General features: G+C 35.6%; 1 protein-coding gene across 1 annotated transcript in view; it reads left to right on the plus strand.

The window, feature by feature from the left end:
• Positions 1 to 15,573, plus strand: part of ENPP3 (ectonucleotide pyrophosphatase/phosphodiesterase 3) — a 39,769-nt gene extending 24,196 nt beyond the window's left edge. Inside the window, exons 15-25 of the mRNA XM_074896338.1 lie at positions 442 to 569; positions 2,385 to 2,451; positions 2,919 to 3,006; positions 3,754 to 3,923; positions 4,034 to 4,085; positions 4,815 to 4,969; positions 9,493 to 9,628; positions 10,135 to 10,212; positions 11,657 to 11,789; positions 13,436 to 13,592; positions 15,154 to 15,573. Coding sequence (XP_074752439.1) covers positions 442 to 569; positions 2,385 to 2,451; positions 2,919 to 3,006; positions 3,754 to 3,923; positions 4,034 to 4,085; positions 4,815 to 4,969; positions 9,493 to 9,628; positions 10,135 to 10,212; positions 11,657 to 11,789; positions 13,436 to 13,592; positions 15,154 to 15,327 — 1,338 coding nt within the window. The 3' untranslated portion in view covers positions 15,328 to 15,573. The remainder of the gene's footprint in view (positions 1 to 441; positions 570 to 2,384; positions 2,452 to 2,918; positions 3,007 to 3,753; positions 3,924 to 4,033; positions 4,086 to 4,814; positions 4,970 to 9,492; positions 9,629 to 10,134; positions 10,213 to 11,656; positions 11,790 to 13,435; positions 13,593 to 15,153) is intronic.
• The last annotated feature ends 304 nt before the right edge of the window (positions 15,574 to 15,877 follow it).

The following is a 15,877-nucleotide window of genomic DNA, read 5'->3' on the forward strand; positions in this document are numbered from 1 at the left end:
CTACATGATGTATACTTGGTTTTCTTTGTAATTTATTGAATGATAAAGTAATAGAAGATGGCAGAAATAAACTGCCAGGGAACTTTCTCTCGGAGACTGTGATCTTACATACTAGATGCCAGTGACGTTAGTATGCACATGTAGACTAAACATTACTACTAAATGTCTTTCAGCCTTAGGAGTACTTTTACCACAGTATTTGTAAACTTGCTATACATATTATAGCAGTATATTTTCAAACAGTTCCAAAAAAAACCCTGCTTTTCCTTCCATTGCTTCTTGGGCTAAAAATGAGACCTGCGAGTTATCCAAGAAGTTATCTGTGAATAATGTGCTTTGTGCTTACATTCCTGTCACTATGATGCTTGTGATAATTTGGAATGATGGGCTTATTTTTGATACTGAGCAAAACTCAGGTCTGGGCTGTTTCCTCTTGCACAGTGCAAAAGATCCCCTCAGCACTTCAAGCCTTATCTGACGCCTGACTTGCCGAAACGATTCCACTATGCTAACAACATTCGTATTGATAAAGTTCATCTTTTGGTGGATCGACAGTGGCTGGCTGTGAGGTAACATAATTTGTGTGACTGTTACCTTATCTTTTTCATCCCATTCTCATCCTCAGCCTTCACAGATGTCTTACTTCCTGTTTTCCTTTCGACCTGTTACATCTCTGTGCTTGTTACATTGTGCAAAAAGGAATCTCACCTTATACTTAAAGCCAATAATGTATTATTAATGATTGAAATTTTAAGTCTAATAAAAGAATCATATTTACTCCAGATCAAATTTTTACAGTAAAAAAAGGAAGAAAAAAGAAAATAATGAATACCACTACAGAGAAAAAGTCTCAGAATAATGCAGTTAAAATTGTTATGCAAAGCCTTCCTAGTATCTAGCCCTTTTCCTGGTGTTACAGTCACTGCTTCACTGCTTTCTGAGTCCAGACATTGATGGCTTCAGCCTGGCACATCTGTGGATACAGCAAGTAATCAGTATTATGAGTCCTTCATCAGGAGGTGTACGATGTCGATGTTTCTTCTTCCTCACTCTGGTATCTGAATGGGGTCCTTTCTATATGTATGCTAATGCTACAGTTTGCTCATTCTTCAGTGGCCTGCAAGTTAACATTACATCTCAGTTTACTAGGTATGGTGTATTCTACATGTGTTAGATATTTGTTCTTTATTCTCTTTCTTAACCTCTAAGTCTGGTTTTGCTCAGTTCCAGATATGCATTTCCTTAACTGACCATCAGTGAGTTGTTTCTAGCCTTGGGATCTCCTTTCTACACAGAATGTTGCTATCTGTATAAAAATGATGTCTCTGCCATGCAAAGATAAGCTCATAACAAATTAGACATGATCACCTTATCATTACAAAAAATTGCTGTAAGAGCTAAATAATAAAAGAATAGCTCTGAGCAAGTCAAGAGCAGTTCAAACAATCCTTAGTCCTGAGGCTTTGAAAACTCAACACAAAGCCTGTGGTGTTAGTAGCAATACTGTATTTACTGAGCTACAGTGTTGCAGTAGGAGAATCATGAGCCAACTTGGAACTTCAAGACTCTTCAAAGAGCAGAAAATGCTCAATGAGTCTGTGACTTGATTCTTTGTTTTGATATAACCGAATAATTGTCCTGGACATATAAAAAGAAATGCCCACTGAAAATATCTCATATTCACCCTTTTTTAAACTGTTCCTAAATGTTCTTGTGCCTCTGAAAACAGGATACATGTGGTTGACAAGTGTGCATTGAATCAGTATGGGATGACTACCTCTTTATCTTTCCATGTATCTGAGCAACGAGTAAATTAAAACAAGTGTTAGTCATTACAAGTCAGACTATTCTGACATGTTATTAATTCTATAACCCACACACACACATCCGCATCCCTCCTTCAGCCTTTAGAATCCATGATGAAAATGCACTTCTTGTAAGGCAAAATCTCTTGCAGTCTTTTTTATATTGTTCCATAGAGGCTAACAGTAGAGTTCTCCCATTATAAGTTTTCTATTAAAATGCAGATAGCATAGAATGTAACTGAGGAATTCTTCCAAAACAGATTACACTTGATGTGAAACTTGTAGCTAGATGAAGGCTTCAGTTCAACAATAGCCGTTTTTTCAATTTATTTTGAAAACACTGATTCACTGTACACTCAGTAGCTACCTAGGATGATTTATTTCTGTCCATAGCAATCTCTGTTACAGGAGAAAGAGATCTTCATGAAGGTGAACACTGGATGAGCAAAAAGAACTACAACACTATGCCAGAGTCAGTTCTTAAGACATGATCCCAGAGTCCAGTGAGTCAAGATGACTGCTTTTAACCGGTTCTATTTGTGCCATTTTTATTTACACTATATGATGTTTTTTCTTTAGGGACACAACTTACACATATTGTGATGGGGGTAACCATGGCTATAACAACGAATTTAAAAGTATGGAGGTAAGATGATTTCAAGATATTCAAGTTTTGTTTTCTGGCTCAGCATTAGCCTTTAGATAGGATCTGTTAGTGCCATAACCCCGCATTTGTTGAAATAGCATTGTTATTAGCTGTTGCAATGAAAACATAAAAAGGTGTGAATTTGAAACACAGCAAACAATGATTTTCATAAGTATGCATCAAAATATTAAAGAATAACACACACACCCCCCAATACATTATATAGTTTAAAGTATCCTGAGAAATTCATTTAAGTTTTGTGGTTTTCTTCAATTATATGCAATGGGCAAAATCTGCCTTCTCTACCAGAACAATCCTGTATTTTTACTTTTATGACCATGAAAAGACTATATTTTGTTCCAGTGTCCCTGTTTCTGTAAAATATAACTGAATTGTTTTTGAATTTGGATTCCTTTAGATAACAACTTTTTTTTTTTTTTTTTTTTTTTTTTTTTACTACAATCTAGGCTATATTCTTAGCATATGGCCCAAGCTTTAAAGAGAAAACAGAAGTGGATGCTTTTGAAAACATTGAGGTTTACAACCTTATGTGTGGTGAGTAGCAACAGTCCAGTACTTTAGATGATAAACCAACAGTGTTTTCACATACCAGTGTTGTAAGAGCTAAAAAAAACCAGCTAAAAATTGAGTGAATTCATTCAGAAGTTGTTTTTCACACAAAACACTGAAGCCATGCTCTTTTGCCTTCTGTACAGTGCTTAAAGATTAACTATTAAAAACTGCTCTGCTTGTAAGGTTGTTTCTGATTACAGAAGGATTCCACTAAAGAATCAGAGAGAAGTGCTCCTGTCACATGGGCTTGCTCTTGAAATGATGCCTGTGGGATAAGAATCTTGTAGAGAGTTACCGCTCTTGCTCATAACTTAAGATGGACCATTACTGTACTGGCAGTAAGCAATTAGGAAGTATGTGCCTCAGAAAATATGTATTAAGGCCTTACACAAAAATGCAGTAGGCTAGTATGCTTCATAATGTGATTCATTTGTACTCTGCATTAAATCATCTAATCTTATGAATATTATGGCAATGTATAAAACTGTATCAGCTGTACTCAGATACATAATTTTCAGATCTTCATGCAGTGGAAGATAGCAATGAACCTTCATACATGGAAAATTGCAAGTTGATGATAGTAGTTACCATAATAGTTTAGATAACAGAATAAGATATTTCTTCTATGTTTAGAATGCATAGGAAATGCGTAGAATTGGAAAGATAATGATTTTTTAAAATGCCATTTTAGCCTTAAAATATGTTTACAAATTTCAAATGTTTCAACAGATTTACTGCATATTACACCAGCGCCAAACAATGGAACACATGGCAGCTTGAATCATCTCTTAAAAAAACCTTTTTACAATCCTTCATATGCAAAAGAAGACTCGTCTCCTTCTTCATGTCCAGTTTCCCATCTGACTCCGACAGATGAACTGGGATGCACATGCATGCATGTAAGTAGGGGCTTCTGGCCTCTTTTAATCATCTTTGTCAAGTGTGTTCTCTTTTCTTTGTTTTTTCTAAACTATGGATTCATTCTGAATGATCATTTTATATTTTACAGGTATCAAATGTTTCAGTACTAAATGAGAGGTTAAATCTCAGCACAGAAGAAAGTAAGTAGCATTATTTATAAATCTATGACTGGTTTGGATTTTATATTATTGGTTTTGGTAGGAATTTTTGCAATGTTAATTACCATTTAAAGTTAAGTTGGAAAGCCAAGTAAGAAAACTATTTTTTTTTCTTTGCATTTCTTTAAGAAATGCTAATTGATGCTGTTATAGCAACATTTGTGCATAGGAATCAGATCTGAATTCCATTAAAACCTTGGAAAAAACCCATACTGGTTTCAGTGGTCTTTGGAGAAAGCCTGAGCACTTCCAGGGTATATGCCATAGCTCTTGTTCCCCACCTTATAACCATAACTTTGCCTTTGTCTCATCAAAAAATCACATAGATATTTCTGTGTACTTTTTTAAGGGGTTTTTGGATATTTTAGGAAGCATTGTAATGCTTTCTGCCAAAAAATATGTAAATGTCTCTCTACTGACAAGATAAGTTTGAAGTATTTGTATTGGTATGACATTTCAAGGAAACAAGAATTTGCAAGTCTGATATATTACATTGACTTCTGTACCTTAAACATAACATGAAAACTATTTTCTACATTTTTTATTCCACTCATAAGCTAAGAGCTTAAAGAAACTCATGCCCATGTTTACTGATGGTTTTATCTGTATTTTTTAGTGCTTTAATTTACATTTTTTCTCTGCTCTCTTAAACTTTTATGCCATCTACAATGTTCTAGAAGAATGCATCAATAATTATTGTTTAAATTCTAGTAAAGAAGGCAAATTCATATCATTTACCATATGGGAGACCCAAAGTTCTTCAGAAGAAAAATGTCTATTGCCTCCTTTCCCATCATCAGTATGTGAGTGGATACAGCTATGATATCTGGATGCCACTGTGGACTGCATACACTGTGAATAAGCCTGTAGGTTATCAAATATCCGTACTATTCTTAAATATGTAATATAACGATTGACAATGTGGTTCATTTGTCAGGAATTCTGGTTGACTGATGGATATCATGTGACTAAGGCCCTTATGTCTGAAAAAGAAAAAGTGTCTTTAATATCTTTTAATTTTCATCTTAAAATATTTTTTAAAAAACTGGGAATGGCCATCTGTTAGGTACACAAAAGATATAGGAGAATAGAGCTGCTGGTAAGGTGGTTCCATTAAGCCTGTTCTGTAAAAGGGATGAACTGTCAAGACAGCGCTCCAACTTGCTGTCAGTTCCTGAGGAAAAGCAGTCTGTGATTTCAAAAATCAGAACCTTTTAAGCTTTCCTATGAATATCTTTTTCCTATTAACAAACCTCTGTACAACTCTGCATGACAGTTTGTACTAATGCATAATTCTGTGTATTCTGTTTATTTGCTCTCTATTACATCATATAATTTCTGAAAAATATAGTTGAATGAACCTCTGAGAGTTCAAGGGTATATGGTTCTGGAATAAATTGTTTGAGTTTTCAGGGTCAGTAAAGTAGTGGACATTCATGGGCTTAATTCCCCCTATAATTTGACCCTTTTTCTAAGTCGCCCTGAGGAAATAACTTTTACACTGAGTTTTCTCTCTGAAGAGAACTGTTATTGATGTCTATACAATTTCTTAATTTATCAGTACAAATATGGGGAAGTTATTTTAATCAAATATGTGCTGCTAGGATGTCAGTGTTTCAGAAATTTTTACTACATACTTTCTACTGATTTTTCACAATCTGCCTGAAGGATGACAAATCCAACCCTAAGATGGCTTAGAGTCTAGTAAAAAAATGTTCGTTTCAACAAAGATTGTTTTTATTTCATCATATTTGAAGATCTTCTCTTATACCGTACTATGAAAGTGCATTACCCTAATGACAACCACTTAATAGTGGGCAGAATTTTTTCTGATTTTGCTTTAAAAAGATGCACAAGACCTACCATAGCTGGAGTATTTTTAATATTTCAGCACCAGCAGCAAAAACTCAAAACAAAAGCAAATAACTTTTCGGACATTTTCCCTTGTTGAAAACCAAATTCTCAGTTTGAAAAGTGTATATTTTTGCCCAATATGACATCTAAATCAACAGAAATAGATATTTGTGAGAGTTTCCTGTAGTGGTTTATGCAACATTGTGGGAAGCAGAGAATGATTGAGACTGAAGGTTATAGTTCACAGCAGACTCTGATACAATGATGTATTTTCTGTAGAAGGAACGGTAAAGAATAAGTTTCCTCTGTAATACTCTCAAAGACACAGTGGTGAGAGGCTGTAAGTGTAAGAGCTCACTCACTATTTTACTGACACAGTAAGCTGACATCATGATTTTTGATTACAACATGTACTAATCAAGAGAAAAAAGCTTTCTGAATTACAACAGGAGTGGAAGGACAGAAGGATAGAGCTAATGTCTTTGACTTTAAGCTTTGGCTACAATACTTGGGAATGTCAGAAAATGGCAATTTCTACTGAAATTTTATTGCATCCTAGGTTATATATGTCATGGATAAAGCCTATGCAGCTTTACACAATTTGTAAGGTGGGGCATTTCTTGACATTAGGTAACTATAAAGATGGTCTTAAACAGTAACCAGAGTTTTGCTGGTTTTGTGTGATTTGGAAGCTTCGAAACTGGGCTGGCTGATCAAGCCCATACAGGCTTATTGCCCCTGCATGTGATATCAGAATCAGGGATATTATGAATAGTTACAGATCTCAAATAAAAGATGTCAGAGAGAGTCTTGGTTACTTAGTGTTCTCAGTCAAAGGAAAATTTAATATTGAAGGACATTTATTTTCTTGAGGTTTTATACTCATCTGCCAGGGAAGAAGGCAGATTTTCTTGAAAAATGATAGTCCCTCCACCTGCCTGCAGACACCTGCAGAATTTAAATAGCTTTGCTATGTAGAATCACTGAAGTTTACTATAAAAATATATTCAAATGCATGACAATCTAATCTATCCTGCAATGGGATGAAACCAGCAATGAGAGTTGTATAAATCACGGGGATTTTTGAAACTAAAGCTCAGTGCACTGGGGATTATGGGAGTTTTGTTTTTTGTGGTTTAGTATTTTTTCTTTTTGACTACTGGAAAAAGATTCCTGGAGGTGGCTGAAGTTGACATGACAAACCACAGCAGATGCTTAAAGTCTGTCATGTAATAACTCATGCCTCTCGACATTAATTACTAGGTCATCAGAAGACAGTAACCTTCATCAGAAAAGGTAATGCATGATGTGGTAGGCAAAGTCATTTTTAAGTTGTAACTATTTGCTTCGGAAGACATTATGGTTCTTTGACCTGAAAAGCAAGGAGCCAAAGGGCTAAGGCTGTTCAATTGGTGATGGATGGGTTTTTTTAATTCTGAAGTTTTGGGGTGGTGGCTATCACTTCCAAGATCTCATTTCTTAATAAATGAGCACTTTCAACAGCTTCTTCGTTCTATTCTTATTGACAGTCTGTTTAAAAATAGCATATTCCTATGTTCTGAGGCAAAAAAAATGGAGAGTGGTTTTAGCAGAGTGAGTGTATTAGTTCACAGAGCATTAGCAATACGTCTTGCAGTCTGACTTTGTGTTAACTGTTGGTCTCATTGTACTGAAAGGTGACACAGACAGCCATTCTCATCTCTCAACAGCTTTTGATATTGTTTACATGTTGACTTGTAGATCACTGGAAAATACAAGCTGAAATATTCTGGAGTGGTTGCTTTTTCAGCATTTTGAGAGTTCGCAGGTTCATTAGGAATTCCCGCTTCTTCAGATGGAGAATTTTTTCCTGCGTTGTTCAATGGAAATAGCCATGAGAAACCTTCACCTCCTAAATGTATGGGAGTGTTCATAAAAATACAGGTTATATGATGTATTACATACATGATGGACAGAAGCTCTAAAACACTGTCCTTCTGCCTTGGCACTTGGATTAGAGCTCATATAGTTAGCTTCAAGAAATGTGAAATAGTGAGAAGAGAGTTGAGTGGTGTCCTCATTGCTTCAAGCTGGAGAAAATGTGAATGCTAATAATAACCCAGATTCATGATACAGGTTACAGAATCACAGAATCGTCTAGGTTGGAAAAGACCTTGAAGATCATCTAGTCTAACCATTGACCTAACACTGACAGTTCCCAACTACACCATATCCCTAAAAGTAAAGTAAAATGTCAAAAGTAGCCTCTCTGCTGTATTTGGATAACATTAGGTGTGACTGCTGTATTTAGTGAGAAGAATGAAGTTCTCTTCAGGACAGTTCTTGACATGTTTATTCAGACCTTTTTTACTTTGATTCAGGTTTCCCTTCAGAGATCATAAATAAGTTGAGGCCATTGTTGAATTTCACATCTAAATTATTAAGTTTAAAATACTGGTTTCTTCAGTGTCCCTGATTCATTAACCCTGCCTTATTGATTTGGACATTAGAAAAGACAAATTGCTCAAATGAATTGGATGTCACTTTTCTATTGGGATTTACATTTGCTTGACAATGACAGCTTATCTGCTCAGGCGGTAAAGGCAGTCTTTTGTCTTTTATATTTCATTCTATGTGGTATATGTGTTTTCCATTAATATACAATCTGAGCATAATATGGGCATCCACAGGAATTCTCATAAAATTAAGTAAAGAAATTAAATCAAGGGTACAAAAGAGGCACAAGAGCATTCCGGTTCTTTATTTCTGCTCAGTTCTAACTAGTCAAAATGAACAATGTACTGAAAATCAATTTACATGTTTAGCTACCATTTATAGAGCTATGCAAATAAATATGTTCCATTCTTACCAAATGAAAATAAATTATGTGTAAATGAGTATGCATTTAAACACAGAAAAGCATATTCTGATGTTTTAGTTAACACTGTGATAAAATTATGATAAAGTTTATAGAAAAGATTATAGAAAAAAAATAAAGCTTATATAAACAATTATACTCATCAGGATTACTTTTGACCAGATCTTAGCTATCATGGATGTTAACATGTCTCAGTGAAGTTAGTGAAGCTAGCCAGTAAAACGTCTGAATTTGCTATGAATTTATTTAGCTTTAACTCTTCAGAAGCACGGACTCTTATTATGGAGATAGCATCCTCCAATACTAAGATGAGGTGATAGTGTCATCTTTATATACTAGCTGCTTTCCAGAAGGATGTGATGTCAAGTTTGTGTTTCCAGAAATATGTAAAAGTAACAAATGAGCCAAACTTGTCACCTGGTTTTGCCTAAGGTATAACCTTATTTTGCTGCTACAATTTTACATGCTGCATAAGGATTTCCCTGAATTACCTAAAAACAGAAGTGGAGGAAAAACACTAGGCAGAAAATGTCAGTGTCCATTACTTGCATTGACTTGATTCACTACGAAAATAGGAGAAAATTCAATGAAGTCCATTCTAGAAAGTTAAAACAATACAAAGCACTGGGTTAGCCACAGCCGTGGGTGTAATTTTTTTTTTTTTTTCCCTTTTCACAGGAAAACACATCTCCTCTTCCTCCCACTGTTTCAGACTGTCTGCGGGCTGATGTTAGAATCCCTGCTGCTCGGAGCCAAAATTGTTCCAACTACCCAGAAGGGCTGACCTTCACCCGCAGTTTCCTCTATCCTCCCAGTGAGCATGGTTCTTTTTATAGCTAGAGCTTAGAAAGTCTTAATCAGCTGGATGTGGGTTTATGTTTAAACATATACCCAAACACCAAAACAAACTTCTTCGGATCAGCGTGTTGGGCAGAAAAAGGTTTCCAGTGTTTGTAGACTGACCAAAAGCAGAGCAACTGCTACTTGTATCTAAGTATTTTCAGTTTAGAACACTTAGGTTTTTCTTTTAAAAATGGAACAACTTGAATATGATGAAAACTGGTTTGAAAAATGTAAAGGATTGAAGAGCTGTCACTCATCCTTTGTATAAATATATAATTTACTATTGTCAAATTTGATAATTACTTTATTGAACAGATTGTACAAACAAATTTGGAGGTATGTTTGCAGTAGGATCATACACTCATGCTCAAATGTAAAATGTAATTGAATACCTGTAACTGCTATTTATAGTGACATATGAATCAAAATTTTCTTTGTATAGTATTTCATTAATTTATACTTTGTTCCTGTATATAGACTTCAATTCGTCTGCTGATGAACAGTATGATGCCTTACTCATCAGCAATATTGTTCCCATGTATAGTGCTTTCAAAGGTAGGTTGCAAAGTTTTGATTAATTTTGATTAATTTTCTGTAATTATGGTTCTGGATTTGATACAGCTATGACAAGGACTTAGAAACATAAATGCATGGCCTGCAGTATTTCCAGATTTTATGCAAATATATTTAAAACTGTTTTAAAGTAGATGTTTGAAATTTTAAAATTCACTTATTTGGTGTTTTTTTTTCTGTGTATGGTCCTGTCTAACCTCTGCTTAACTGTGCCTGTTCATTTTGGAATTTTCTCTTCATTTCCTGTGTGCTGTCCTAACATGAAATGCTAGCTATTAAACTCTCATGAAAATATCCCCTTAGGGAAATGCTAAAGGTGAATGAAAATGGCACTTTTTCTTCCCTTTTGCAAGGTCTGAAGAGAAGATAGGACAAAATTTGTAAACAATGCCCCGATACAGAGCCTGTTTCATCAAGCAGAAACCCAAACTAGACAATATTCATCTTGGAATATTTGTTTCAGGAAAATGTTCCTATTATACAAGTGCAGTAAGCTACATTACTTCTTTCCATCCAGCCTGACTCACATTTCTTCGTAATCACCAATCAGAAATTTTTTACAACTGCATATCATCTTGTTCTACTCTTAGGGCTAGGGTAATTTTCTTAGATAAAGGATAGAAAGAGGAATTGCGTAAGGAAAAAGCAGTGATGTGACTACCTTTCTAATGCATTCAGACCTCATTTATTCATTCACTTGTGTCATAAAAAACAGAGATCCAGAAAGCCAAAGTGGCTGTAATCTTCCAAGTAGATCAAAGACATCATGAAAAATACAGTTTTCCAAGGAAAACTCTCCAAGAGATTTAAACTTACAAGAAGTTACTCTAGACCATAAACAAGAGGTAAATCCATGGGTGATGCCCTCAATGCCCCAAACCCATCTGTTGTTTTTTTACCATGATAGCTGTAAATATCTAAATAGTCTCACTAGTTATATCCTACAAATTGTATTTTCTCAAATAACATCTTTGAACTGAGCTAGAGTGCCTAGTGATATTTGACGCGAGTTCTGTAGAGTTAGACTTACTCTCAGGTGGTAAACATTCCTCTCACAAAGCCATTATCTCAGTTCTTACTAATCGGCACAGTTGTAGGTGCTCGCAGATAGACAGGCCAGATATGAATGTCCTCTCAGATCCAGAATCGTAGCTACAGGTTCAGACTGAATGCATTATCTCCAGTAGTGCAATGGGCCTCGCAGAGCTATAATAGCATTTACCATGCCTCTTTCAATGGTGAGTGAGAGTATGTTCCTTACAATGAAATCCGAATTCTGTGTAAGAAAGAGTTGATTTTAGAGGCAGTTTAGTTTGGAACTTTCTATTATTCATCTATAATGAAAAAGGAAGTATGTTCTTTTTCTTTAGTGGTGAAATAACTTCAAATTTATATTAAATATGCTTATAATTTCTTTTAACGGCAGATATGTGGGACTATTTCCATAATGTGCTTCTTCAGGAGTATGCTAGAGAGAGGAATGGAGTAAATGTCATCAGTGGACCAGTGTTTGATTACAATTATGATGGCCATTTTGATACTCTTGATGAAATCAAGCAGTAAGTACATGAAAACTCCAGAAGTCAAACTCCAGATTATTTTTCACTGTATTTCCACACAATCAAAATGAAGAATAAAGTATTCCGTTTATAACACTATATCCACTGCTACTCATATGACAGCAAATACTCTTGCAAACAGATACAGTACTGTAGAAATTGAAGTTCCAGTAAAGAGAAAAAAGCTTTGCAGTTACATGTGTATCTATGTACACATGCACAGATACAGACTAGTAATGTGTTTCCCAAGCTTATGCCTAGATTTTAGGGTCTCTGCAACAGAAATACTAGGAGAATATATGACATCTAAATATGCAAAAGATGTGCTTAAACATAATTTTCTCACTTTCATGTTGTGCTCACTCATCTGTTTGTTGTTTCTCCCTGTTGTCTCAAACTGATGCATTTTATCAAAGATCAGATTTTTGTGTTTGCCTTCACTACATCATGTAACTGGGAATGTAAAATGAAATGTTCCTGAGTGGTACCTTTGCATAGCTATGGCTTACACAGATCACTTGAAGGTCAGACAATTTCTAGGTGCAATTTACTGAGCTCTCGTAGCATAACAAAAACATTTAAAAATTTATCTGTGTGTAGAAACAGGTATAAGAGAAGACTTATATTTAAAAAAATCTATGAAAGAGAAATATAAAAGAAAAGGACCAATTATTTATGTTAGTGAATGAGGACAGAAGGAGGAAAAAACAGAATAAGAACAAACAACTTAGATTTTCCAAATATAGGAAAAATGCCTTCTGACAGTAAGAACACTTATGTAGTAGAAAAGTGCTGGGAAATCTGCACAGCTGAATCTGTCACTGGAGATGTTTTATTCAAGGCTAGACTTAATACCACATCTGTCAAAAATGGTTTGAGAATAGTAAAATCATCTCTGCCACGAACTAGGAGGGTGGAAGGGAGGAGAGACTAGAACTTCCTTCCAAGCAGAATGCTGTAATACCCAGCTGACCACATAATGTTGTCTACAGTTTGGAATAAGGCTGTTTTATTCAGCACAGTTAGTCAGTCATATAAAGCAGTATAATCATTTCAGTGATGGTGTTTTGTGGAATACTTAAGGTGTACAGCAAATGTGGGAAGCATTCGGCTCCTCATAATTTCATGCACAAAGGGGACCATCTTCATGGAATAATCAGAGAAGGGAGGCAAAGACATTTTCAGCCAGTATCCTAAACCGCTTTCTATAGCACATAGCCATAAGTCATCTTTCTGGCATTTCTTGCTGGCAAGGAACCAGAAGCTAATTTTCTCATCACTCTTCTCCAATTCAGTTTCATGTGATTGAAAGTATTAATGTAATGACAGGCAAATATGATGCTCTATCCTGCCTATTCCAGATGTAGAGAGATCTGACAAAATAGAGTGTTAACCATGTAAGCAATCCTCCTGGTTTCAGTGGGACTTCTTGTAGCAAAAGAATTAATCCATGTGTGTTTGGCTGTTCGTGAAACAGACAGTGAGGCTGTCTATCCTATCAGGTAATTATTTCAATTATAAAATAAATAAAAGTCACATAGTAGTGAAAGATCAGTGCTGAAATAAGTTCTATAAATTACTAGTGGCATCAGTAGTTTTAATACTTGATATCTAGATAAATCCCTTAATTAATGTTTGTTTTGTAGGCATGTAAACAACACAGAAATCCCTGTCCCTACCCATTACTTTGTGGTTCTGACTAGCTGCAAGAACAAGTCCTATACTCCATTGAATTGTTCAGGCTCCTTGGATGCTTTGTCTTTTATCATTCCTCATCGACCTGACAACACGGAAAGCTGTGCTGTAAGTAAAGTTCTATGCTCCTGTGTGCCAATGAGCTTTGTGAACTGATTCCCAGTGGCATCCCAGCATCTGGAGAATCTTTACAAGTCTAAGTCTTTAATTAATTCACTCCCCATGAGTTGAAAGTAAGTTGAGAGCTGAAGCAATGACTAGGAGAGCAAGAAGCTCCAGGAGAGGCAGCTGGAAACTAATGAGCTTATAGGAAGCAAGGAAGAAGAAAGGAGGGTCTGATAGCAGGGCATGGCAATACTGTCACCTGAGAAGGGATGAGAACTGCAGCACAGCCAACAGGGTGATGAGATAGCTTTATGAAAGGCTGCAGGATAAACTTACGCCAGAGGTATCAGAAGACTTTGAGTGCTACCTCCATTCAGTGTAGATAGAAGAATTCCTTCAATCCTTTGTTCCATCTTTATCAGAAATTAGACAGCAGGCATTTAGATGGATGGTTCTGCAGTTGAAATTCATATTTGAATTAGATAAAATCTGTGCTTACCACTAACAGTGTAAATCTCATATGCTTGTAGCAAACAAAATAAATTAGCTGAGTGTAATGTGTATTATTGGGCCAGATGAGTGTCTATTCCATAAACTCTGGGATGCAGAAGGTTCCTTAGTTCAGTGTATGTATTACAGAGTCTCCCAACACACAGATATGGCTGCACAGACTTAAACTGCCCCTCAAAGCAACACAGTTGTGTTTATTTAGCTTATTTATAACTTTGAACTCATAACTCCAGACAGGTGCAAGCTTGTGCTGCTTAGAAACAACTTGGGTGTCTCCTCATTTGTGGTGTGGCTAACCCGTAACTGCCCAGTGACTTTTTGGCAGCTCAGAGCTGACTAAATATACAAAATAAATAATTTGAATGGATTAGTCTTCAGAAACGAACATCTGTTATTTCTGAAGTTTAGCAACAAACCCCAAATATCGTTTCACTTTATATTCATTGTCTTGCAGTGACGTAAATTTAGTGAACCATTTGTGTCAGAAGCAGATACTGTTAACAAAAAAGCAAATTACCATCTGTTTACAAAAAAAACCTTTGTAGTAAGAGAATCGAACAATTTTTAATTGATTAGTGCTTACATTTCCATTGTTTTCCCTGTCTATCTAGCAATTATTATGGCTGTCCAACAATCAAGACTGAGCTGCTGTAACGTCTTGGTTCAGGCTGTCAGGCTCCTGTTGTTTGGCTAGCCTGAGCACTGCCGTTAATTTATACTGTAACTAAAAATATCCTTACTTGTGTGTTTAAAACATGACTCAACTGTACTTTGTAGTTAAAAGTCACACTTGCCATTTCAGCATAATTTTACTTCTCTGTTACTTTGGAGGTGGGGAGGTGGGGAGAGAGGACATCTGTTTGATTCTGTCTAGATGAGAACCCTAAATGCAGGGCTGTAAAGATGTCTAGGAAAACCTGAAAGAAGTTTTACCAACTGGACGCCTTTAGTCTGTCAAAACCAGTTCAAACACTGGTTATTGTCTAACACCACCACCAAACAACAACAAAGTGCCTTTTATGTGTTTGAGCATTGTTCTTGTTTATTTTGGCAGGAAAAGAAGACACTTTCCGAATGGGTTGAAGAAAGAGTTCAGGCTCATTCTGCACGTGTTCGGGATGTGGAGCTACTAACTGGGCTTGACTTTTATCAAGAAAGAAAGGAACCCATCTCCGAGATCTTACAGCTAAAAACATCTTTGCCAGTATTTGAGACTGAAATTAACTGAGTATATTAAAAAAGCATCAGTGCTTGGAAGAAAGCAAATTTAAATGATTTAACTTTTTTCCTTGCTAAAGTATGTGGGAAACATGACCACAGCTCTTCTACATGAAAACACACTAAGAGGACCTAATTTCTTTATTCAAATGCATGTTTTTCAGTCAAGCGTTTTGTGCCAACAGAATAAAAATTACTTAAAGTAAATTAAATCATCATTGCTGAGGCAGGCTTTCAAAATGGAATGTTTTGTTAGTACCGGTTTGATAAACATCTTCAAAAGGAACATGTTTCATAGCAGAGAGACACCAGAATTTTAAACTATATATAAAATATTTCTAGAATGGAGTTGGAAAGTGAAACAGTTTAAGAGGAGTGTGTGTGTTTTTTCCCTTTGTTTACAGAGAGATTATGGTTATGTAATACGAGTATGTTCTGAATTTCTCTTTTTCACCTACTAATTCACATGGAAAACTGCTATGTATTTAAAAAACATATTCAAATTCACAAAAAGTTTGTATATAGTGGAAGTGTCTTCTATGATCATCCCCTGTGTTTTC

This window comes from Athene noctua, chromosome 1 (genome assembly GCF_965140245.1).
Source record: "Athene noctua chromosome 1, bAthNoc1.hap1.1, whole genome shotgun sequence".
In the NCBI taxonomy this organism is placed as follows: domain Eukaryota; kingdom Metazoa; phylum Chordata; class Aves; order Strigiformes; family Strigidae; genus Athene; species Athene noctua.